This window comes from Callorhinus ursinus, unplaced genomic scaffold (assembly GCF_003265705.2).
Source record: "Callorhinus ursinus isolate GAN/ISIS: 27379988/994484 unplaced genomic scaffold, GSC_fseal_2.0 scaffold24, whole genome shotgun sequence".
Classification (NCBI taxonomy): domain Eukaryota; kingdom Metazoa; phylum Chordata; class Mammalia; order Carnivora; family Otariidae; genus Callorhinus; species Callorhinus ursinus.
In genome coordinates, this window is record NW_027397086.1 from 29724713 (window position 1) to 29751394 (window position 26682).

General features: G+C 43.6%; 1 protein-coding gene across 1 annotated transcript; it reads right to left on the reverse strand.

Moving 5' to 3' along the window:
• Window positions 1-9277: 9277 nt before the first annotated feature.
• LOC112836759 (ubiquitin-conjugating enzyme E2 L3) lies at window positions 9278-9943 on the reverse strand. Its single transcript, XM_025888689.2, has one exon. The coding sequence runs from the start codon at window positions 9928-9930 to the stop codon at window positions 9466-9468; it is 465 nt and encodes a 154-aa protein (XP_025744474.1). The 5' UTR covers window positions 9931-9943; the 3' UTR covers window positions 9278-9465.
• Between the last annotated feature and the right edge of the window lie 16739 nt (window positions 9944-26682).

Sequence of the window (26682 nt, forward strand, 5' to 3'; positions counted from 1 at the left end):
ACGTGGGGTAGCTGATGTAAGACCTTGCTCGGGGGGCTTCCCCGCCCGCTGCCGAGCCGAGACCCCCGGGCCCCACCTCGCCGCGCTTGGAGGCGGGTCACCGGCCCGCGCTCGGACGTTTGCTCGGAGGGCTGCGGGGAGCCGTAAGGCCAAGTCCGTTCTCGGAGGCTCGACCAAGCCAGCCCGACGCCCGCTAAGTCGGGAGACGTGAGGGGAGCGCGGGACTGGGGGTCGCCTTTCGCTCCCTCACGCAGTTCGAGGCCAACAACCCGAACTCCGCGCTCCATGGCCGGGCCGGGGAGGGCAGTGCTGCGAGGACCCCCCGTCGGGGGCGGAATCGCTGCCGGCCCGCGTCGTACCGCGTGGCACCGGGCGGAGTCGGCCTTCGCGGCCTGCGGGCACCGGACAACCCCGGCCGCCCACGGGAGCCACAGAGGGGCCGAGTGTCCCCGAGCTTAAGAGAATCTCCGTGGGTTTTTTCCTAACATTTAAATATAGGCTAGCAAGGCAGCAATTAGCATTTCTAATGGGATCTCGGAGTTTTACAGTTTTCCCGCAGACTTTTATCTCATTTATTCCTCGGGGCACCCCTGTGAGGTGTGTAAATTATCTGTGGGCTCTGTTTCGGCGAAGCTTGGCAGGTAGCCGTTGTAATGGTCTGGCTCGGAGAACAACCACTCTGAGAGCCAGGGTTAGAGCCCTAAGTTTGCCAACCTCCGGGGAGTCACGTAAGGGTGTATTAAGCTTAAAATAAGTAAGTATGTCATGTGTCAAATCAGATGCCATCTTCATAGAGGCTCCAAAGATTGAGAACAACTTATGAATAGAGAAAAACTGCACAATTGTATGCAATAACCTAAGGTTTTCTTGAGGCGAAGAAAGACTCCCCATTTTACCTGAGTTCATTTAGTGGCAAACAAAACCGTCTATATCAATTTTTTAAATATCCAGTTAAAATTTCAAAGCAAAAGAAAGTTTTAGAAGCATTTTGGGAAAAGGCAAAAACTTGACGTTGTTTCTCGAGTCTTGTATTTAAAATGTTAGTCTTGGGCGCCTGGGTGGCTCAGTTGGTTAGGCAGCTGCCTTCGGCTCAGGTCATGATCCTGGAGTCCTGGGATCAAGTCCCACATCGGGCTCCCTGCTCAGCAGGGAGTCTGCTTCTCCCTCTGACCCTCTTGCCTCTCGTGCTCTCTGGCTCTCATTCTCTCTCTCAAATAAATAAAATCTTTAAAAAGATAAAATGTTAGTCTTAGCCTACATCAATGTGATGGGAAAATGGTGAATAAAGTGGTCTTCACGATGTCACAGGAGGTCTGTAAATATAAGGTTATGAGATCCACAAGGCCATGAGATAAACGCTTTTATGAAAAACTAGCAAATCAGTTACATGAGCTAAGGGGCAATTACTGAGCCATCCGCTTTTAGGGTTTGAATATGTTTTCTCATTTAATCTTCAGACAACCCTGTGAAGTAGATTGTACTTTATTCATTTTACAGATGAGGATCTGAAGCACAGGGTCCTTAAGCTGCATGGCCAACAAGAGGTGGAGCTAAAACTAAAACCCAGATGGGTCTGACTCTAAAGCCTGCCATCTTGTCTGCTACACCATCAGTCTAACTAGAATGCAGTCATAGCCTGAGGCCTGCTTTGGTACAGTAGATTGAGAGCAATTGTAGAGGGCCTTTAATACCAAACAGAGCACGCAGGTGCCATCTTGCAGGTAAAGGAGAGATGCTGAAGGAGCCTGGAACATGGTAGCTCTGTGCTAGACAAAGTGGTAGCCTGGTGGCTGGTGGGGGAGGTGGTATTGATCCTTAGGAAGAAAAGGGGCAAATCATGAGATTCTGTCCTCTTTCTATAACCAACCCGAGGGTATGAAGGACTCTTTCGCCATGATACATAGCTCACAGGATAAATGTCTGTTTTATAAGATTAAGCTACAAAGTAATTAATAAACATAGCCACAATGTGCAAGCAAATAAAACGAAAGCAAAAGAGCCAAAGGAGGAGAGACTACAAGCCCGGTACTGTCCCTTCTGACACAGCCGGTGCTGGTATGCACCTCTGTGAACAAAGAGCATGTGTTCCAGTGACATGCTTCTTTGTCAGGGGCTTCACTGCCAGAGGCATAAATAACACAGGCAGAACAGGGTGTGTCTCAGTGCCCTGCCAACGTCTTCCACTGGACTGTCAGTCCACAGGCCTGAAGGGGCTGTTGTCATAGTGCCCTGGTTTTGAATGTTGCTGTACTTAAGTGCATCTGGGTGTGAAAAAGTAGAATATATCATTGTATCTAATCCACAATTATGTCCAGAGATTTCTGGATTTGAACAAGGGCTGGAAGAGATTAAGGAAAAGTAAAAAACACTTTGTTTCTTAGGGAGTCTGAACTATGGGCGAATCTCTTTTTACTCCCATTAATGTTAATGTCTGCATATATATATATATATATATATATATATATATATATATATATAAAATAATGCCCGATTTGGGCACTCCTTTGAGTCTTAAAGCTGCCTGTGAACCAGAATGTGTGTGTATTCCAAAAAGCTCCAAAATGTCCGAGAACACTCTGAGCTAATTTGTAACTCCTTGGACCTGCTCTCCACCCCACTGCCTCAGCAGCATCATCAGATGACCCGAGCCTTCCACAAACTCTGTGGCTGTGAACAGAATTTAATAAATCTGAAGGTGAGAGGAAACAGCCCCACTCAGGCATTGGTTTAACTGACTCTGCAACCAGTTTAGCAGAATGGGCACATTTTCTCTTTAGTAAAGACAGTATATGAAGCTGATGCATAATAGAGGGTGAGGAGATCATTGTTCTTTAAATACTAAATACTTCCATTCTTCCCTTCCTCTCCCATGCATATGTGCATACACTGGGAAATCTGCCTTTTGGGTTTCTACAACATATGTGGGTACCTGTTACAGCAGTTTGACAACAAATGGGAGTTGAAGGATCTAAATTCTCAACTAGACTGTGAGCTCATACAAATATTTCTGAGGATATGAATGGAGAGTAGAAGCCTGGGGCCATCTTTAGGACACAGGTGCTCTGCAAACGTGTGTTATGTTGAAAATAATGTCACATGTATTCAAAGATACTGTCTAAGCAGCTGCGATTGTTGAGACAAAGGGAGAAAGAGAAGCAAATAGGTGAAAATGGGGTAAGGAATGAGATCCTATTAGTCTCCAGATGGTAAAAACAGGGGAGGAGAGAGTGTCAGGTGTGTAGACAGCTGCAGGTCTAGTAAGGGGCCTCTGACAAGGAAACCAGATTCCTTTCTGCTCTCTGAAACAGCTGTAGGTGCTAAGCCTTCCTGGTGCAGCATGAAGAGCTATGACTAGTCAAGTTTAATGTTTATTAAACATCATCCTTATGCCAAGTACTTTGCTTGGGACTTTCATGTACACTGCATCTCAGTTAATCCTGGCAACAGCTCTCTGGGACAAGATTATAATCCCCTTTTATTGTTTAGGAAACAGGTTCAGTGAAGCCAAGTGGAACTCACATAACCAGTAAGAACCTGGATTTCTCTGTCATTAAGGTCTCACTGTAATTCACTCCAATTACTTTGATCCACTAGTCCTCACAACTGCTTCTGAAAATTTTTTTTGTTTTCTCTGCTTTAAGAAGATTTACGTGCTCATCATGGAGGAGGTGGAAAGTAAAAAAAAAAAAAAAAGCAAAACACCAAAACCGAGAAAATAAAATAAAATTTAAAAATTAAATTCCTACCAATGAGACTTAGCCACCATTAAGGCATATATTCTTGCACCTTTTGTCCACCTGTGTATTTTTTTGTAAAAAAACAATATTCATATTTATCATGAGTATAAATTCTGCTCAATGTTTTTCCCTTTTCAGAGAGGGACTCTATTGAGTTAGGAATTCTGTTCCATTACTTATTGGCTGTGTGCTTTTGGACGAACCACATAACCTCTCTGAGCCTGAGGCTGCTTGTCTGGGGACTGTTGCAAAGATTAGACATGGTCATGTGAGTGAAGCTCCTGCCTGGCACAGTGCCTGGCATTCTCCTCTGTGCCCCGGGCACAGTCACCAAAAGCCCGAGTCCCTCCCTTACCCTAAGCAGAGGCCCAGAGTTCACAGGCTTCCTCGAGGCTATAGAAGTTCTGCTGTGGCCATCAGTCCTTCACCTCCACTCCATGTCCTTCATCTCCTGTAGGGACCGTGCCCCTCTGCCTGAGAGAAGGGCTCACCCAAAATCAATATATGTTTTCACTCTCAAAAGGGGCAGGCTCATTTTCAGTTTCACTCAGTCCATGGTTTCCCTTGAGGAATTGGGAATGTGTTCCTGAGCTAGTCTGGAATATATCTGAGTGGCCCCACAATGTTGAGCATCCCTCTCCTCCATAATTAGCCATCGTCCCCACCATCTGGACCCTCTCCTACCTCACAAGGATTTCCTTGTCTTGTCCACACAGTACTAAGACTGAATCTCCGAGTCCTGCTCCTGTTGACCGAACTTTCCATCTGTTCTCAAGCTTGCTTTGCCAGCCCCTGCCTGGCCCAGGGCCCCTCAGTGGGCATGCAAGCCACTCCTCCCTCACTCTAGACTCGGACACTACTCAGGGAATTTATGTGCTCCCCAATTTGTTAGGTTCTTATTTTGGTAAAGGCCAGAAATCCCGGTACCCTCACACTCTACTTCTTCCTTGAAAGCAGGTTCCTGGGTGATTTTTTTTTAATGTTTATCTATGCATGTACTATAGAAAACTTGGAAAATATACTTAATGAAAGAAGAAAATAAAAATCTCAATTCAGGGCTAAGTACAGCTCATGTTTTGGTGTCTATTCCTCCAGTCTTTTCTCTACCCACATATGACACTTTCTCAAGTCTCAGGTTGCCAGAAGCATCGTCTCATTAATAACAGCTTTTCAGGGGGGCAGGGAGGGGAGAGCCCACTACATTAAATATTCATATAGATTATAAAAGACATCCTTATTTCAGAAATAGCAAGTAGCGAAAAAAAGTATCATAGTACCTAGGAAATACTGTATATATTACATTAAAATTTTTTTTCATAAGCGGAATGATACTGTAACCTGCTTTTTTTCGTTAACAATATATTATGAACATATTTCCATGTCATTGAATAGTCATCTACAATATATATTCCTTGAGGACATTCTTCTACAAAATGAAAATAGCTTTTCTTTTTCTGAATATAAAGACAATACATATTCATGTAGCAAATTCATGCAATGCAAAAAAGTATAAAGAAAAAAATAAAAGCCAGCCAAAATCCCATCACCTAGTGGCCACCACTGTTAACATTTTTGTGACTATTTTCTGAGTTATCTCTATGAATGTAGATGCATGTGTAAAATATATAATATTATATAAGTGCAATCCGACTATAAATGGTGCTTTGTGACATGCTTTCCTTTTTCTCTTAGCAATAGATTGCTCCAAGTCAATAAATATAGGTCTCCATTGTTTTATTTATTTGTTTATTTCTCTGTAGGTCTCCATCATTTTTAAAGTCTGCATCATATTTCACTGTATGGATGTAGCATAATTTATTCACCTGGTCTCCTACTCATCGACATTTAGGTTACTTCCAGTTGTTCACCACTATGTTTAACAGCTTTGTGCAATTAGCTCCTGAAAATAAATTCCTAGAAGTGCGATTCCTGAATCAAAGTATATATGTTTCAAATTTGGATGTGCATGGCAAATTGCCCTTCAAGAGGCTGTACTTCTTTCATATTCCCATTAGCACCATGTAAGATTTTCCCCTTACCCTTTCCTAAATTAGGTATTATCTTTCAAAAAATCTTCAGCCAGTCAGTTTCCAAGTAATGATAAGGTTGAAAACCTAAGGGTGCCAAGACAATTCAATGTGAAAAGAGTAGTCTTTTAAACAAATGGTGCTGGGAATATTATACATCCACACGCAAAAGAATGAAGTTGAACCTGTACCTCACAGGATATACAAAAATTAACTCACAATGGATCATAGACTTCAGTATTAGAGCTAAAACCGTAAGATGCCAAAGAAAAGAAAGGAGTTCATCTTCATGACCTTGGATTAGGTAAAGCTTTCTTAGATGTGACACCAAAAGCACAACACACCAAAGGAAAATGAAAGATAAATTTGGCTAATCAAAATTTTAAAACTTTGGGTTTCAAATGACACCATGAAGAAGGTAAAAAGACAACGTGTGGGATGGAAGAAAATATCTGGAAATCATATATCTAATAAGGGACTTGTGTTCAGAACATATACAGAACTATTAGAATTCAACAACAAAAAGACAACCCAATTACAAATGAACAAAAAATTTGAACGACATTTCTCCAAAGAAGGTATACAAATGACCAATAAGCACATGAAAGGAGCTCAATATCATTAGGCATTGGGAAATGCAAACCAAAACCTCAGTGAGATACCACTTCACACCCACTAGGATGGCTATGATAAAAATGATGGACAACAAGTGTTGGTGAGGATGTAGAAGAATTGGAAACTTTGTGCGTTGCTGGTGGGAATGTAAAATGGTACGGCTGCTCTGGAAAACAGCTTGGCAGTTCCTCAAAAAGTTAAACAAAGCCAGCAATTTCATTCCTAGCTATATACCCAGGATAATGAAAATATATGTCCACACAAAATGTGCACATGAATGTTTATGGTAGCATTATGCATAATAGGTATAAATTGTAAACAATGCAAATGTCCATAAACCAATGACTGGGTAAACAAAATGTGGCATATCCATACAATGGAATTTTTTTTCAGCCATAAGAAGGAATGTGGTACTGATAGATGCTACAACATGGACGAACCTTAAAAATATTATGCTAAATGAAAAAAGCCAAACATGAAGGCGACGTATGATTCCATTTATGTGAAATGTATAAAATAGGCAACTCCATAGAGGCAGAAAGTAGGTTAGTGGTTGCCAAGGGCTGGGAGTAATGGGGAGTGGGCGCTAATGAGTATGAGGTTTCTTTTGAAGTAACAGAAATGCTCTGTAATTTGATAATAGTGATGGATTTAATTCATATGCTTCTTGCCATCCCCTCCCAAATCCTTCAAAGGATTTAAAAGTAAGGTTGGGAAGGGGCACCTGGGTGGCTCAGCCAGTTAAGCGTCTGCCTTCACCTCAGGTCAAGATCCCCAGGTCCTGGGATCAGACCCCACGTTGGGCTCCCTGTTTAGTAGGGAGTCTGCCTCTCCCCCGACTTGTGCTCTTGCTTTCTCTCTCTCTCTCAAATAAATAAAATCTTTTTTTTTAAGATTGTATTTATTCATTTGAGACACAGAGATACAGAGAGAGAGAGAGAGCATGGGCAGGGGGAGAGGCAGAGGGAGAGGGAGAAGCAGGCTCCCCGCTGAACCAGGAGCCCAATGTGGGGCTCAATCCCAGGACCCGTGGGATCATGACCTGAGCCGAAGGCAGATGCTTAACCATCTGAGCCACCCAGGCTCCCCACAAATAAATAAAATCTTAAAAAAAAATAAAGTTGAGGAAATTTTCCCAGAAAGCAGAACAAAAAGATCAAGAAATACTGAAGGAAAAATACAATTAAAGGATAGCCCAGGTGGTCCAATATTAAATTAATCAGAATTCAAGAAAGAAGAATAAAATGGAGGGAATTAGTGGAAGTCTACATCCCAAATGGAGAGATACCCTTCCAATTCCCCTTCCAGAAGGCTACTAACTAATCTCCAAAGGCAGGAGATTGGAGAATTCTTTTCAGGGGAAAGTACTGATTTAAGAGAAAATATCTAAAATAAGCAGATTTATTTTTTCTTAGCTACATTTCTAATTTCCAAGGGCTTTCTCTTGTTCTTTATAATTGTTCATTTTTCATAGCATCCTGTTTTTATTTCACTGATGTAACATCTTTTCCTTTTTTTAAGATTTATTTTTTAACTTAAAGATTTATTTATTTTATTTGAGAGAGAGAGTGGGGGGTGCTGGGGGGCGGCTGAGGGAGAGGGAGAAAAATCTCAGACTCCCTGCTGAGTGCAGAGCCATCCTGGGGCTAGATCCCATAACCCTGAGATTATGACCTGAGCCAAAATCAGGAGTCCGACGCTCAACTGAGACACCCAAGCACCCTCAAGATTTTTTTTTTTTAAACATTTTATTTATTTGACAGAGAGAGACACGGCAAGAGAGGGAACACAAGCAGGGGGAGTGGGAGAGGGAGAAGCAGGCTTCCCACGGAGCAGGGAGCCCGATGCTGGGCTCGATTCTAGGACCCTGGGATCACGACCTGAGCCGAAGGCAGGCACTTAATGACTGAGCCACCCAGGCGCCCCAAGATTTTTATTTTTAAATAATCTCTACACCCAACATAGCACTGGAGCTCACAACCCTGAGATCAACAGTCGTATGCTCCACCCACTCAGCCACCCAGGCGTCCTGATATAACATCTTTTCTATCTTTGAAGAGATAAAGTTTTATTCTCCTATCTGAATTGTTTTCATTTTCTCCAAATTCCTTTTTACTAACTCAGCTTTTTGGCTCTTGTGTTAGAGTCTTTCCCCAGTATCCAATCATTCTTGAATATTCATTCATACTTACAAGAGAGGCACTAAAAAGGTGAGTGGAAACTGTGTGCACCGGTAGGTCTTAAAGGCTAATGGGCATCATGCCATGGTGATCAGGAAACGAGCTGCCGCTTCCACTGAGAGACCCTCAAATGTCAGTCTTTTCAGTACCTACAGCTATAAAGGATGAACTTATCAAGCAATAGTACAACACAGATCCTTTGAATTTCCTGATTGAAATGGCCCACCACGTCACATTGTAATGAGATTTCAGAAAACCAGAAATCCTAAAGGTGTCCTAAGAGGCAAAAAAAAGTCATAATGAAAGGATCAAAAGTCAAATGGCATGAGACTTCTCAAGAGAACATGGGAAACTAGAAGACAGTGAACAACAGATGCCTTCTGAGGAAAAGGATCCTCCTCTGAGAACTTAACACATAGCCAAACGATCACTCAGGATGAGAGAAGACTACAAATGTTTTCAAACATTCAAGATCTCAGACTAGTAACCCTCCACGCACCCTTTCCCAGGAAGCTACTGGGGAATACCGTCCCACAAGAGTAGCTGTACAGCAGGCCTGGAGAGCAACCTAGTATGAATGGAGCAAGAGGTTAGAGGGCTCCAGAACGGATGCTGGAAAATAAAAATGCGGATTACCTCCCATGTAACCACACTGAGAGGTCATTTTACAGCTCTGATTGAGAAATGAAAACGATGGAAAGAGGTAATTCTTTTTTTTTTTTTTAGAACATCTTAAATTTTTAATCCTTTCTTTACAGGTTACCTAGACCGCTTTTGATTAAGAAAACTGTAGAAAGTTAGTAACTGCCACAAGCAAACGCCAGGCAGCCGCACATGTCAATTTTCCACAGAGTCCTGCTTTGCGGGGTCTCCGCTCACACTCGCTGGAATCGGTCGCGGCAGAGTTTAGTCCACAGGTCGCTTCTCCCCGTATTTCTTTGTAAACTCTTCAGCATTCTTACAGAATTTTTTACGGTCCTTAGAGTATTCTTCAGCTAGGTCAGCCCGAAGTGGGTGCTCGGGCTGGGGGTCGTTCACCAGTGCTATGAGGGACTGGATTACTTGGTCGGTTTTGGTTGCTGGCTTCCAGTTTTCAGCACTAATTACTGGCAGACAGACCTGCCCCTTTTCATCGATGTTCGGGTGATAGATCTTTGTTTTAAATGTGATCTTCGGTGGTTTGAATGGGTACTCTGCTGGAAAGTTGATTTCGATTCTGAAGGCCCCCTTATCATATGGAGGGTTGTCAGGAACAATAAGCCCTTGCCAAGTCAATAAATTAGCTTCATCAACCTGGATGTTACGGAAGTTTTTCATTCCACATTTGCGGATTTCTTCAAGCTCCTTCATCAGCCTCCTGCTGGCCGCCATCTTGGATCTGGTGCTGCTGTGGAAAGAGGTAATTCTTAACTCGAGGAAAAATAAAAAGTTGTATGAGAAATACAGCTACAGAGCTCATCTGCAAACATGAAGTCACACTAACATAAATAACCGGGACTGAAAGGAGGGGTAGTCAAAGCTGGGCGGGAGTGAGGGAGGAAGAGAAGGAAATTCCTCTTTTTCAGGGTAGGAAGTCACTAGTTAGTGGTAGGGGCACCTGGGTGGCTCATCTGCCTTCGGCTCAGGTCATGATCCCAGGGTCCCTGAGAGCCAGCCCCTGCCCGCCCCCCCCCCAAGTCAGGCTCCCTGCTCCGTGGGGAGCCTACTTCTCCCTCTGCCCCTCCCTCTGTCCCTCCCCCTGCTCGTGTTTTCTCTCCCTTTCTCAAATAAATAAAAATCTTAAAAGAAGTTTAATAAAAAAATAGTTAATGGTAACAGTTAATGTCTCAAATTTTAAAAAAAGCTAAAGAGTACTATAACCATATTAGTTATGTAAAAGGAGGCAAACACCTCAGAGGCAAGAGCTAAAAGAACCGGAATCACTGTCTGGGGAGAAGGGGGGGTGAGGTGGGAAGGGTGGCATAAGCCCCTGTCTGGGTAAGAGCTCTGTAGTCCTATCTGGCGTTAAAAACTTTGTTCATCGAACCATGAGAGACTATGGACGCTGAGAAACAAACTGAGGTTTCCGGGGGGTGGAGGGATGAGTTAGCCCGGTGATGGGTATTAAGGAGGGCACGTACTGCATGGAGCACTGGGTGTTATATGCAAACAATGCATCATGGAACACTACATCCAAAACTAATGATGTAATGTATGGTGATTAACATCACATAGTAAAATAAAATTAAAAAAAAAACCTCTGTCCATGTATTGTATTAACTCTGAAACAAATGAAAGTTAAATTAAACAGCAAGCGAGCTGGCAGAGGAGGTTCCTGGCAGTAGCTGTGGATGCTGAGCAAAGGTGTTTGGGCTGCCTCAGATCTGTTCCCAAAGGACTGGATGTCCCCCGAGTGACAGAGAGAGGACAGGTGGTGTGGGAGGGGTGAAGGGGCTTCATACCTTTTCTCAGGCATCTGCTCAGGCAATGGAAGTGGTAGGATACAAGCTCAGATTGCGTCAGATTTTCTTAATCCAGCTGCAACATGCACTTTAAAAGAGAAGAGATGATGCCAAGACTCTCGCATTGCATTCCTGTCAGATTTTGCATGGTGTTGGGAGATTCCTAATTTCCCCTGTTCTTCAGATGTTCTTTAGTGAGAAGCTGAGAGAGGGCTGGGGCCTCCTAGGAAGCCACTGTTTTTCACCGGACGTCCGGGTTCTTCTTTCCACAACAGCCTGAGCAGGTGGGTTTGTCTCGCTTGCTCGCTTAAGTTGAGAAATAATTACATACAGTAAAATGTGCAGATGTTAAGCATACAGTTGGTGAGTTTTGACAATGGTATACATGTGTATAACTGATAGCCCAATCAAGTTAAAAAGTACAGCTGTCATGTTCCCCTGTACCCCTTCCAGTACCCTATCAGAGAAAACCCTTATCCCAAATTATATTCCCAAGAGAGGATTTTGTCTGTTCTTGAACTTCATATGGATGAAATCATACCACAGGTACTCTCTTGTGTCTGACTTCTTTCACTCAACGTGGTAGTTTTGAGATTTATCTGGGTTGCTGGCTGCTCACTTCTTTTTATTAATGAGTTGTATACTAGTGTATAAATAAATATAATGCAACTTGTTTATCCATTTTCTGAGCAAGCTTCTTCTTTCTGGTGACTGGCCTTGTTCCTGAGCTGGAGCAAGTCTTTGTGTGGCACTTATTTTTCCACTACGCGGAGTTGAAGGGTAAATAGCTAGGCTTTTAAAAAGGCCAGCATAATTTACACACAAGCTATAAATGAAAACCAGGTGTCATACATGTTCATTTAAGTTACGGCTATTTCTATGCCCAGAGGAGGTCATTTAAAAGCCTGTGACAATAAACTCTGCGTGAGGTAACTCAAATCCGGATCCAGTTTTTGTTTTTTTTTTTTTTTTTTTTTTTTGCTGTGAGGGGACAGAGGGAGGGACCGGCAGGAGACATATTTCACAGGAAGATTCAGCCGGGCTTTGTGTCAGGTGAGATGTGTGGCATGGAGGAGCAGGATGAGACAAGTCCTATTTCAAGGTGGTCATCGGCCCATTGAGTCCCTCTTCTCTTTACAGCTTGGGCCAGCCGGTCCCTCTGCGGGCTCTGCCCTGTTAGGGAATTTAAGGAGCCCTGGTTCAGTGGCTCAGGCTACCCTCCAGGCCAAACATACCTTTCATCCTGCTCCTTGGGGCTAAGTTCTTACCACGAACCGTGGTATTTTTCAAGGCATAGTGAGATTGTGAAAAGAACACTGAATTTGGAACCATGTGAACATAATACTTTTAAAACAAGTCACCCCTAATCAAAGAAACTATCTCTATAAATGGTTTGGTACTCTAGGCTGCTAAAAGGAATGGGTGCCAGAGACTGGCTACCTCCTAGAACCTTGAAGTCCATTAGCCCACAAGTCCTGTCACTCTGGGATAGCTGGATGATAGGGAACTATTTCAGCCTAACGACAAAAAATAGGCTGCTTGGGTTGCAGTGGGAAGAACTCTGCTCTGAGGGTAAAGAGATCTGGATCCTGGTCCTGTCTTTACTGTGTAAGGTAGGTTCTTTCCCCTCTCCGTGTCTTCTGTTGAATGAAGGGGCAGGACGGCATGATCTTTGAGATGCTTCTGGCTCTGACATGCTAGAATATAATGCTAATTTCTAAGCAACAGAGGTTATCATGATGTGATATCTACAAAGGATTTGCTAGGGGCATCTTTGTATCTAAGACAAGATACCTTTTCCCCTTTGATACTTAAGTAGATAACCAGAAGTGATGAGTCAAGTGGAGTGTATCCCAGGAAAAGGAAACTGAGTCATGTTTCAGTAGTACTACTGGTGTAATCCCAATGCTGTTTGCTGTTAAAATCAGAATAAGGGTGTATCAGTGATATTTTGTGAAGACAGGGCACTTTATATGGATATCAATGAACAAGATCTCAAAGATCATACAGTTCAAATTCTAAGAAGACTCAAACATGAAGCTTGGTGCTAAGGAACTCACTGCCTCCTGAGATGCTTCATTCCATTTTTACATTGCTCAATTCATTAGGAAACTGTTTGCTAGGTTGAGCTAAAATCTTCTTTTCACATAGCTATCAGACCGAGCTTTGCTCTCTCGAGCTACAAACTATACCTGCGTTCTTTCTGGCTAAGGTGGCAAACTGCTGAAATGTGGGCCAGTATTGGACCAAGTCTTGATGGCTCTTCATGGCATTTAAAAATATCTCAATTAGGGGTGCCTGGGTGGCTCAGACATTAAGTGTCTGCCTTCGGCTCAGGTCTTGATCCCAGGGTCCTGGGATCGAGCCCCACATCGGGCTCTATGCTTGGCGGGAAGCCTGCTTCTCCCTCTCCCACTCCCCCTGCTTGTGTTCCCTCTCTCGCTGTCTGTCTCTGTCAAATAAATAAATAAAATCTTTAAAAAAAAAAAAAATCTCAATTAGGGGCGCCTGGGTGGCTCAGATGGTTAAGCGTCTACCTTTAGCCCAGGTCATGATCTCAGGGTCCTAGGATCGAGCCTAGCGTACGGCCTCCCTGCTCAGCCGGAAGCCCTGTTTTTCTCTCCTCACTCCTGCTCTCTCTCTCAAATAAATAAATAAAATCTTTAAAAAAATAAACTTAGAAAAAAATTAAAATATCTCAATTAGTTTCCAATGTGAAAACATCATGAGATTTTTTTTTTTTTTTAAGATTTTATTTATTTGACAGAGAGACAGCGAGAGAGGGAACACAAGCAGGGGGAGTGGGAGAGGGAGAAGCAGGCTTCCCGCGGAGCAGGGAACCCGATGTGGGACTCAATCCCAGGACCCTGGGACCATGACCTGAGCCGAAGGCAGACGCCTAATGACTGAGCCACCCAGGAGCCCCGGGATTTTTTTTTTTTTTTTTACATAAACTGCTTCTGGCTCTCTTGAAAGATCAAAAAAAAATCTGTATTGTTTCCTCCCCAATATGATTCTTCCCTTTTTTATTTATTTTATCTTATTTTAAGATTTTATTTATTTATTTGAGAAAGAGAGAGAGAGAAACAGCATGAGAGGGGAGGAGGGTCAGAGGGAGAAGCAGGCTCCACGCTGAGCGGGGAGCCTGATGTGGGACTTGATCCCAGGACTATGACCCAAGCCGAAGGCAGTCGCTTGACCAACTGAGCCACCCAGGTGCCCCTCTTCCTTTTCTTATTAACAATTCAAAGTTTTGTTCCAGTCCCCATCTTTCCTGCCTCAGCCCCATGTGCTTTGGGAGAGGCTGATCCGACCCCTGGTCCCGTAACAGGGCATGCAAATTAGTCCCAATTCATCAGCATAGTCGAACCTCTTGTCACCTTTGTTGATTCAGAAGCAAGCACTGTCTTAGATTGGGTTCCCTGGAAATGGAATCCTCGATGGAGAGTAGCATGCACAAGGTTTATTGAACAGTGTTCTTAGGACATACACCTGTGGGGCCTTGAAGACAACAGGGAGGACATGGACAGAGTGGATCAGCTAACTGCAATGTAGTTGCAACCAAGGCCTCAGCAGATCCCACCAGGGGCTTGAGAATGGGGATGGCCCTTCAGACTCGTCCAAATTGAAGTGCAGGGCCCAGGCTCCTCAGCCAGTTGCTAGCTTCAGGCTGCACCCTGGGGGAGGGTGGGGTGTAAAACCTTGGGGGAAGTGGTTTCCTGAAACCTGAGACTGACTGCAAGAATATTCCCAGGATCTGAGAGTTGGCTATATCCACCCTGAAGAGGGGAACTGAGCAGAGCTTCACAGTATCCACTACAGGCGCACGACCCAATCTAGACTAACAGAGGTTTGCTGAGGCCACTGAGAAGGAGGCTTCCAGAAATGACCCTTCACTGTCTGGATATGGGTGAGGACCCCGGGGACTGTTGGCGGCCATCTCACATGGAAATCAGCATTGATGACACAGGTGTTCTGCTAAATCAAACCAACCCTGAAGCTTGACTTACCCTGGACTGTTAGTGTGAGCTTCATGGTTAAGTCTATTTTTCAGCTGTGTTTTGGTGACTTACAAATAAACATACTTTGACACATCCTGCCAACCTGGAGCTGCATTCCTGGCGGTAACCTGCTAAGTAGCAGCTGTCTCCCTTTCAAATGGATCACTCAGTTTCCAGTTTACTCGTGCACACCCAGTTTTTCGGGGAGGTAGCAGAGAACTAAATCCTCATCTTCTAATAGTAGGAACTCAATATGTAATGTCTAAAGTGGAAAAATCAAGAAATAGCAACAGAAACATGTGTTTATAAATATGGAGGTAAACCTCAGAAGCTAAAAGAGTTGGCAGTAGCTGCCTCTGGGAAGATCTATCAGGGTGGTGTGGGACACGGGATACAGCTGGTTTTTGTGGAAAGCCTTGACATGTTCTTTGATTTGAGACTTTGTAACCCCTGGGGAGCATGCATGCTCTGGGGCATCTTGCACTGCTCAATGGCTCTCCCATGCCTTAGTTCTCCTGCCTTCCTCCTGCCTTCCTCCTGGGTAGGGGGTTTCCTTAGTGCTGGTTGAATAATCGTCTTAAGCTACCCTCTCTCTCTCTCCCTCTCTCTCTCTCTCAACTTACTCACTCTCTTCACTTCTGGGAGACCTCTTTCCTTGCTCCTGATCTCTCCCCTTAAGCCAGGGCCATGTCTCTTCCACAGGACCGCCTGGCAGCTTCCCTGTCCTATCTCTAACTTGCCTGGGGAGATAGCCAAGGTCCCTCCCAGCTCTAGCACTGTGAAGTCTAAAAGATATATGTAAACATTTAACAAGTCATAAGAATGGGACTCTTATTTACCCAATATTATTAGCCATTTCTTCTTTTGTCAGAACAGGCATTTATCGAGCACCAACCGTGTGCCAAGTTTGATAGCAGATGCTATCCTGTGGTTTTACTGTCACATGGCTTTGATGGTTTTTTTTTTTTTTTTAAGATTTTATTTGACAGAGAGAGAGCACAAACAAGGGCAGGCAGAGAGAGAGGGAGAAGCAGCCCTTGCAAAGAGGAAAACTTTCATGATGAGAAAGCTCTCAAGCTTCAAAATTCTGGATAGGAAGAATTTCTCTTGTGGTACAATGGACAAACTTCATTCTCCCTCTCTTTTTTCTTTTTGTCTTTTAAAAAAATTGTGGTAAAATTCACATAACATAAAGTTCACCATTTTAACTATTTTCAGTGACATTTAGGACATTCACCACCACCACCACTACCTATTTCCAGAACATTTTCCTCGCCCCCAAAGGAAACCCTGTACCCATTAGGCTCTCCCTTCTGACCTCCCCTGGTCTCTGGCAACTGCTTATCTGTGTTCTGTCTCTAGAGATTTGCCTGTTTGGGACATTTTATATAAATTGAATCATATAGTATATAGTTGTTCCATAGTGTGAAAAAGACAAATAACATCTTAATATTATTATACAAATAATTTGGTCTTACGGACCCCCTGAAAGAGTAGCAGGATCCCAGAGAGGTCTGCAGACCAGACTCTGAGAACTGCCCTTTTACGTTGTCCAAGACATGGGGTACTGGGTCATCATTACAGCTTCTATTCTATTCTTTTTTAAAGATTTTATTTATTCATTTGTCAGAGAGAGAAAGCGCAAGCAGGGGGGAGCGGCAGGCAGAGGGAGAAGCAGGCTCCCTGCTGAGCAAGGAGCCCGATGTGGGGTTGGATCCCAGGATCCTGGGATCATGACGTGCGCTAATGGCAGTAGCTTAACTGAGCCACCCAGGCGCCCCTTCAGCTTCTTCTATTCTAGCACAAGGTGGTTATCATGGCCCCATGTCCCACCCGAGGCCTCCCCCTCCCAGCTCCTCATCTCCCTTGTAAACTCTGCCAGCCATTTTCTGCACAGTTGAGATGAGCAGTATAGTAATGGGTTCACATCTAAACTGCTCAAAGGAACCAAACAACCAAATAGGGACACATTTTTATTAGTAATAAATCTGAATGTGGTAAACAACAACAGCAACTATACCACATGCTTCCTTCCAATAAAATTCCGATCACTTCCTGCCACCTCATTATAGTTTATAATCACAGTCATTACCTTTTACCTGTGATGAGAGCCGTCATGTATTTTTGAATATCAAGCAGCAGCCATGCTATAAATTGCTAGCCCCTTCCTCCTCTAATGATCACAGCTTATTTCATTCTTCAAGTATTCTTCTCAGAGTAATTAGCACACTTATTATACAGCTTATTCGAATGTTAATGTGCACGCTGCACTGCTGCTATTGTGAGACCCATTTTGCTCAGGAGCTAAAATTATGTTGCCATTCTGCTTGGTGCTAGAGGTTCTGTGCCTGAAACCTGTTTTCCACATGCAAGGAGCCAAGGTTATTTAATTAGAATGCTGAGCTAGACTGAGAAGAGTCTGACACTTAATATAGAACCTGCAAGCTAAACGGGGTCAGCAAGTATAGGGCCTACACATTTGAATGAGCCATCCATCACTGTAGAGACAATCAATATTTGAGCAGACTGGCTTTGGGGCATGTTTAACATCGTTCCTCCAGGGGCTCTACCAAATTCTGCCTCTGCAGGTTAAAACGCCAAAAAATCACAGTTCAATTGGGAACATTCTCCTCACACAGAGCTGAAGTTGGCTTGAATTTTCACTCTTTGTTTTTTGCTCTGCCCTCTGGAGCCCCTTAGAGCGTGTCTGCTCTCTGTTCTCTGACTGCCCTGCAGAGATAAGGACAGTGACCCTGTCCCCATGGTCTGTTCTTCCAAGGCTCAGGTGGCCCAGTTCTTATATGATAGGTTACCAATCCCTTTACCACTATGGCTAGTTAATCAATGTCCCCCCCCCCAACCTTTTTTTTAAAGTGCGATGCTCAGAACCTGAAACAATGATCCAGGTGTGGCCTGATGGGTGCGGAAATGCACAGACCTCTCTTGGATATGATTCTATAGTGCTTTCCCAGAGTATATTACCTTTCTTGTTATCCACCACTTAGTTGTTTCCTCGTGCACACCCAGCAAAACCACCAAGCTTTCTAAACCATGTATTGGCACATAGGCAATTAGCCATTTAGATCCAAATACAGGATCTGAGATTTGTCATCATTACATTTCGTCATGTTAAATTTGGCAATGCTTTGGCCTATCAAGAACATTTTCTTGAAAAAACTTTTAAGATTTTATTTATTTATTTGACAGGGAGGGATTGTGAGACAGAGAGCACAAGCAGGGGGAGCAGCAGGGAGAGGGAGAAGCAGGCTCCCCACTGAGCAAGGAACCCGACTTGGGGCTCGATCCCAGGACCCTGGGATCATGACCTGAGCCAAAGGCAGAGGCTTTAACCGACTGAGCCACCCATGCGCCCGAGCCTTCTTTTGAATTGATCCTGAATCTATCCCTTTCATCCACAAATGTAAACAATTTATCAATATTGCTATCTTTACACAAAACAAAGTTAAAAACAACTGACAGAGAAGGTCTCGGGACGGAGCCCTTCACCTGCTACCAGAGACCTCGGATCAAAGTATTCATTCAACCTGTTACAACCCTCCCTCCCCACCCTCCTTTTCTTTCAACTGTCCCATCCTCTAACGCAGGTTGTCAAGGAGGGAAAACCTCAAAGAATATTCCATGTCACTCACTGGCTGGTTAAAGTGACCTAGAAAAGAAACCAAGGAAAAGGAGTGAATAAGACCTGTTGAAGGGCCTGATGTGGCAGGAGAGGATTCTCTGAATCCTTCTTTAGGCAGGTCCACACACTGGGACAAACTGGGGAGGTATTAAGGCCTGGGTCAAATGGAAGATAGTCCAGGGTTCTGTTATGATGAGAGAGAGAGGAAATCAATAACGAGGAAACAGAACCAGTGTTGGAGGCTGGAAGACAGCCAACTGGTAATCAAACTGGAAGGACCAGGCAGAAGAGAATAGGGACAGAGGAGGGTCACGAGGAGAATGAAGCAAAGAATGAACATTTGAAACAGAATCTGGGCCTGCTAAATGCACTCCAGAGCTGTGCTATCCAATGTGGTAGCCACTAGCTACAGGTAATGATTTACATTTAAAGTAGTAAAAATTAAACTAAAAATTCACTTCCTTAGTCACATTAGTCACATTTCAAGGGTTCAGTAGCCACATGCTACCATATTGGATGTTACAGAAGAGCATTTCCATCGCTGAAGAAAGTTCTATTGGACAGTTCATCCCTAGAGCACTCTAGATGTCAAACCAGGAAAGATACCATTTTAGGGCATTTGTTTTTCCTTTGCTTTCCTTCAAGACCCAGCTCAAATATCAATTCTTCTGGAAATTCACCCCATGCTTGGTCTGTGACTGTATACTATAGGCAGCAGAGCATTCTGAGCTATGCGGTTCTTGGTGATAATGCATAGGTCTAGATGGGACTTAGCATGGAGATCCTAGCACGGGAATTTGCCAATCCTTAACCAAATGTGGCTTTTTTTCTTTTTGGGGAAGGCATCCTCCTTGACAAAGCAACTAGTTTTGGGACTAAGACGCGTGGAGCAGGAGAGAAGAAGGAAGGGAATACTGGCCCAGTTAGCCAGATCTGCTGAATGCACCTCTGCAGCTATTAAAAATCATTTGTAAAAAAGCTTTTGACCTCCTGTCCACAAACATTACATAAGCCATCTTGGCTAGGCAGTCAAGAAGTTGAAGTCAAGTTGATGCAAGATATCTTGTCATCTTACCTGTGGGCCCTCACTAAATTTTCAGTCTGCCTTCTTTCTTTTTTAATTTCCTGTGCCAGAATCTCTTAGACTTTCGCATAATCAGGTCTATCAATTCTACCTCCTAAATCTCTCTAGGATCTGTCCCTTCCTTCAATACTCTCAGTTAATTTATCTTCTCTCTCCTTTCCCACCCAGCCCCCACACTGCCACCTAAATGCTCTAAGAACCTTATCTGACCATGGCATTCTCCTCCCTAAAATCCTTCAGTGGCTCCCATGACATCATAAAGGCCTGCTCCTTGGGCCCCCACTACCCTTCTGGTTTCAGGTCTTTCCACTTCCTGCCGTGTAGCACACACTCTAGCCTCCTTGTTACCCAGAACCAAGGTGTCCCCCCAACAGCTGTGTGCCTTTGTACTTGCAGCTCCCCCTGTCCGAAATGCCCCCCTTTCCCCTGGGGAATTTCTATACCCCTGTTAAGTTTCCATTTAAATCTCATCTCCTCTAGGAAGTCGAACCAGAGCCCTCAGACAAACTCCCATCAGCTATGCCCAAACACTGTTTGGACTTTGGTCATAACGCATCCTGTGTATGACACTCATGAGTCTGTTTCTCCCACTAAACTGTGAGGTCTCAGGGGAAGGCAGCACGTCTGACTCATCTCTCATCCCCAGTGGCAAGCACAGGGCCTGACGCATCACAAACACTGACTAACCTGTTAAAGTGAACAACAGTCAGTGCCATTGGGAGGCTCCACTGTGACTGAAAACCGAGGACTAGGCGGATCCTCCGTGTGGGCTGCTACTGCTGGGCTCCTCAGGGTTCAAAAGAGGCCTGTGCACAGGTGGCCCTGGTAGTTGAGGATGTGGGGAGGAGCAAGAAGACCCAGCAGATGGGGCGCCTGTGTGGCTCAGTCAGTTGGGCATCTGAAAGCCTCCCTGCACACTGGCCCGCCCCCACCCCCACCCCACCCCAGGTGCCTGCGCTGTGACCTGCACGAATCCATTCCTTGTTTTTCATGCAAAAGCCCAGGATCCCTCGATGAATGCTCTTGTAGGGACCCATCTGTGGATAACTCTACAAAAAGAATGAGGGGCAAGGGTGAGAAGCCTCTTCATGGAAGGGGGAGGGATGGAACACTGCTCCTCTTGCCCAGCATGGAGGATGTCACTGGTGAGGGAATAGCAACCCTTGTCATGTTGTCAAAAGTGCACCATACCTTATGGTTACCAAGACACTTCTACTGCTACCATCTTCTTTAGCCTGTTCTCCATGCTGAGGGGCAGGCAAGAGAGATCTGGGGCGGTTATTTATAGATGCTGAAACGAATAGCCAGAGAGGTCACAATTTTGAGCAGAGACCCCTAAAAATGAAATGACTCTCCCAGGGTCATGAAGTTACAATGAGAGCTCTAACAAATGGGGGTTACTTAAAAAGTGTCTGCTGGGTTTCTTTTTTAAAAATTTTTAAGTTTTATTTATTATTTATTTTTTTTTAAGATTTTATTTATTTATTTGAGAGAGAAAGAATGAGAGAGAAAGCACATGAGAGGGGGGAGGGTCAGAGGGAGAAGCAGACTCCCTGCTGAGCAGGGAGCCCGATGTGGGACTCGATCCAGGGACTCCAGGATCATGACCCGAGCTGAAGGCAGTCGCTTAACCAACTGAGCCACCCAGGTACCCTAAGATTTTTTTTTAAGATTTTATTTATTTATTTGACAGAGGGAGAGAGGGAGAGAGAGCACAAGCAGGGGGAGGGGCAGAGGGAGAGGGAGAAGCAGGCTCCCCGCTGAGCAGGGAACCTGATGTGGGCTCTTGATCCCAGGACCCTGAGATCATGACCTGAGCCGAAGGAGATGCCCAACTGATTGAGCCACAGAGGCATCCCATCTGCTGGGTTTCTTTAACAAAATGCTTAAAATCAGAAACATTTTCTAGTAAACTGAGTCTGTAGAGGGCTTTCAGGCATCTCTTGGGAAATGGGACCAGATGACATTAAAGATTTCTTCCAGCTATGAGATTCTGTGAAATTTAGTGCTTACTGTGTCCCAGGTTCATGTAACTCCACTAAGTACAATTCTGAGCTCCCTCGTAATTCCCAAAATACATAGCTCTCCTTCCCAGCCTGGCATCCCTGTCTGACTTACTGAGAAGTCTCACACCCAGTACTTACTTATTTCATCACCTGGCCATCAATCTCTTCTCTTCTTTCCACTCCTACTCCTTACAACATAGCAACTCTATTACTTGATCAATGGTTCACTTCCTCTGTCAGAGATAACTACGATTTAGCGCTAGAGGCATAATTTCTATATAAGACTAGAAAGCAGAACTGTCATCATGTATTATTGAGATCTTAATTTAATTCCCATTAAAGGGGAATTAAATTGCCTGGATTAGTGTAGGTCCACTCTATTCTTTCCTCTCAGAGAGATGACTAAATCCATTTCGGTGCCATATTTGGTAGTGGGCTATGGGAATGGAGGTTTCTATAAGTCAGACTAGGTGTGTGGTTTCTAGAAAGGAAAGTCTGCCTTCATTGGATGGACAGATGAAGTTATTTACATTCTGTCTGAGAAGGTTCTCCCCAGTCTGCTTGCATGAGAACGAAGTATTGCACACCCATCTGGACTGGGTGAAAACAGAAGCTAATAGCAGTTCTGTGGAAATAGATACGCTATTTATCTTCTGATCCAAGAGTCCAGGCTCTACCCACTGCACCACATGCTGTTCAGGGTGGTAGTTTTCCTTTGAGTTAATGTTTCCTGAGAAGTAAGGTGCAATGTCTAACTTTAATGATAAAGGCTCTATCAATAATAACACATGACTCCTATTTCAGATAGAAGAATTATGGGCAATTCTGGGTGTTGCTGGCAGTCTTGGAGGATGGCTATTCTGTCTGGGTTTGTTTTAATGTCTTTCTTGATGACCAAGAACATTCTGCCTCTTACATGTAAGAATAAGATGTGCTTCTTGCTGACGGGGGTGGTTGGAGGGCTCACTACCATGGGCTGGGCCAGGCCTGTCACCCTCTTTTCCAGTGGAGTGTCACTGTTATGTGACTCCCACACAGGGGAGTCATCTCATTTCCTTAAAATGAGATGAGACTACTAACAATGAAGGGTGACAAGACAACACATAAAGAAGCACAAAGGAAGTCTTCATCCTCACGATGAACTTGCCCAGGATATGTGCTGATAAAATCAGAGCTGAGCATATCCTGAACTCCATCTGTTAAAGGCGCTCACAGCCACTTAAGAGAATGCCAGGCAAGAAAGACCTGGCAATACATTTTCTGCCTGCCAGAGTAACTCCTTCTCTTCCTTCCCCAACCTGGCTAAAAATACAACCAACGTGTCACTGAACACACACACACACACACACACACACACACACACACACACACAAAACAAAAAAGCCTAACATTTGTTGAGCAGATTGTGACAGAATATCAATTAGCTACGTGTTTGGTATGCAAACATCCCCAGTGCTAACTCACCCAGAGGAGGGGGCTTGGGGAGAGGAGGAACAGAGTGTCAGAAAATGAGGGAGCAAGGCACGCTGCCTCCAAGAGAAAGCGCTAGAGCCAAAGCTCTTAGTTGGCGGGTGAGAACGGTGCAATTGCCATATATGTCCACCTAGTGGCAGCAGTTCTAGCCAGAGCCACCTCTACCTCAATTGGTGCCGGTGATGTCTATTTACTGAAAGCCCGTTGGTGCAGGGCCTTCACGTAGGGTGGGGTGGGTGGTGGTGGTGTGTGCTGAACCATTCTGAAGGTTGCAATTTGTCAGCAGTGGTCCCTTTTGGGCAGGGACTGATCTAGGTTACTTGAACTCTAAATTCCAAGTCCAGGGGATAGAATCTGCTGGAAGCAGGGGTTGAAATTTCCAAATAAACGGAACCAAGGCATCATGTTAGTTTCTGTATATATTCTATGCCAGAATAGCTAAAACTCCAGGAGATGAAATAGCAAAAACAGGAGAGGCCAGTGTTCAACTAGAGACGCCAATGAGAGTAGCTGATATGAATAATAGTGGGACAGTAGCAGGCCAGAAGGAGTGAGGTGAGTCTTTTGTTCTGTTCCTTTTGAGTTATAAACCAAACCACTACAAAGGGCAGTTTGGCTTTAGGATAGATTTGAACATGATCTAGACGTTCTGTGAAATGAAGAGTTCACTGATTAATTACATGGGCCAGCATTTCCCAAGATGTGGTATGCATTCCACTTGGGGAAGTGCAGATAATTAGATGAAATGTCTTTTATTTTAATAGTTTGGTATTTATTTATAAAATCCATCTATGAAAAACCCACAGTGAATATCATCCTCAGTGGGGAAAAGCTGAGCCTTTCCCTTAAGACCAGGAACACGTCAAGGATGCCCACTCTTGCCATTGTTGTTCAACATAGTACTAGAAGTCCTAGCAACAGCAATCGGACAACAAAAAGAAATAAAAGGTATTCAGATTGGCAAAGAAGAAGTCAAACTCTCTCTTTTCGCAGATGACATGATACTTTATGTGGAAAACCCAAAAGACTCCACCCCCAAATTACTAGAACTCATACAGCAATTCAGTAATGTGGCAGGATACAAAATCAATGTGCACAGAAATCGGTTGCTTTCTTATACACTAACAACGGGACTATAGAAAGAGAAATTAGAGAAATGATTCCATTTCTCTATATTCCATTTCTCCATAGCACCAAAAACCATAAGATACCTCGGAATAAACCTAACCAAAGAGGTAAAGGATCTATACTCTAGGAACTACAGAACACTCATGAAAGAAATTGAAGAAGACACAAAAAGATGGAAAAATATTCCATGCTCATGGATCGGAAGAGTAAATATTATTAAAATGTCTATGCTACCCAGAGCAATCTACACCTTCAATGCCATCCCAATCAAAATTCCAATGACATTTTTCAAAGTGCTGGAACAAACAATCCTAAAATCTGTATGGAATCAGAAAAGACCCCGAATCACCAAGGAAATGTTGAAAAAGAAAAACAAAGCTGGGGGCATCACGTTGCCCGATTTCAAGCTATATTACAAAGCTGTGATCACTAAGACAGCATGGTAATGGCACAAAAACAGACATATAGACCAATGGAACAGAATAGAGAACCCACATATGGACCCTCTCAACTCTATGGTCAAATAGTCTTTGACAAAGCAGGAAAAAAGACAGTCTCTTCAATGAATGGTGCTGGGAAAATTGGACAGCCACATGCAGAAGAATGAAACTCGACCATTCTCTAACACCATACACAAAGATAAACTCAAAATGGATGAAAGACCTCAATGTGAGACAGGAATCCATCAAAATCCTAGAGGAGAACATAGGCAGTAACCTCTTTGACATTGGCCACAGCAACGTCTTTCAAGATACATCTCCAAAAGCTAGTGAAACAAAAGCAAAAATGAACTTTTGGGACTTCATCAAGATAAAAATCTTCTGCACAGCAAAGGAAACAGTCAACAAAACAAAGAGGCAATCCACAGAATGGGAGAATATATTTGCAAATGACACTACTGAAAAAGGGCTGGTATCCAAGATCTATAAAGAACTTCTCAAACTCAATACCCAAAAAAACGAATAATCAAGTCAAAAAATGTGCAAAAGATATGAAAAGACACTTCTCTGAAGAAGACATACAAATGGCTAACAGACACATGAAAAAGTGTTCATCATCATTAGCCATCAGGGAAATTCAAATCAAAACCACATGAGATACCACCTTACACCAGTTAGAATGGCAAAAATGGACAGGGAAAGAAACAACAAATGTTGGAGAGGTTGTGGAGAAAGGGGAGCCCTCTTACACTGTTGGTGGGAAATGCAAGTTGGTACAACCACTTTGGAAAACAGTGTGGAGGTTCCTCAAAAATGTAAAAATAGAGCTACCCTATGACCCAGCAATTGCACTTCTGGGTATTTACCCCAAAGACACAGATGTAGTGAAAAGAAGGGCCATATGCACCCCAATGTTCATAGCAGCAATGTCTGCAATAGCCAAACTGTGGAAAGAGCCGAGATGCCCTTCAACAGATGAATGGATAAAGACGTGGTCCATATATACAATGGAATATTACTCAGCCATCAGAAAGGATGAATACCCAACTTTTACATCAACATGGATGGGACTGGAGATTATGCTAAGTGAAATAAGTCAAGCAGAGAAAGTCAATTATCATATGGTTTCACCTATTTGTGGAACATAAGAAATAGCATGGAGGACATTAGGAGAAGGAAGGGAAAAATGAAGGGGGGGAATCGGAGGGAGAGATGAACCATGAGAGGCTATGGACTCTGAGAAACAGGGTTTTAGAGGGGAGGGGGGAGGGGGGATTGGTTAGCCCGGTGATGGGTATTAAGGAGGGCACTACTGCATGGAGCACTGGGTTATACGAAAACAATGGTTCGTGGATCACCACACCAAAAACTAGTGATGTATTGTATGGTGACTAACATAACAAAATAAAATTTAAAAAAATAGTTTGGTATTTATTTTAATGTGCCTTAGGTGAAATATAATTTATTATAGCACAAGCCTGTGATTGGTTTTCTGTTTACAATGGTGATATAAAATTTCCATTTGAAATACTTTTAGTAAAATTCCGACTCTTGATCTCAACTCAGGTCTTGATCTCGGGATGGTGAGTTCAAACCCTGTATTTGGCTCCACACTGGGCCTGGAGCCTACTTAAAAAAATGTTTGAAATACTTTCAGTAAAATAAGTTTATTTGAGGAAAAAATATTAAGTACATAATAATATAGAGGACGTTATTAGAAGAATCTGGCAAAAGTCACAAGTAGGGAATGTAAACAATTGGAAAGTTTGGGAAATACTCATTAATCGAGGGAATGAAATAGATTGACTTGTAGACAGGAGAGTTCACAATACCAGACAAGTGAAGGGAAAATGGTAGAACTCTTAAAGGATCCAGATTCCAGTTCTAACTGCCACTAAGCCTGTGTGACA

Excerpts from the sequence above, each read along its gene's own strand:
- LOC112836759 (XM_025888689.2), bottom strand. The coding sequence starts at position 9,930 with ATGGCGGCCAGCAGGAGGCTGATGAAGGAGCTTGAAGAAATCCGCAAA.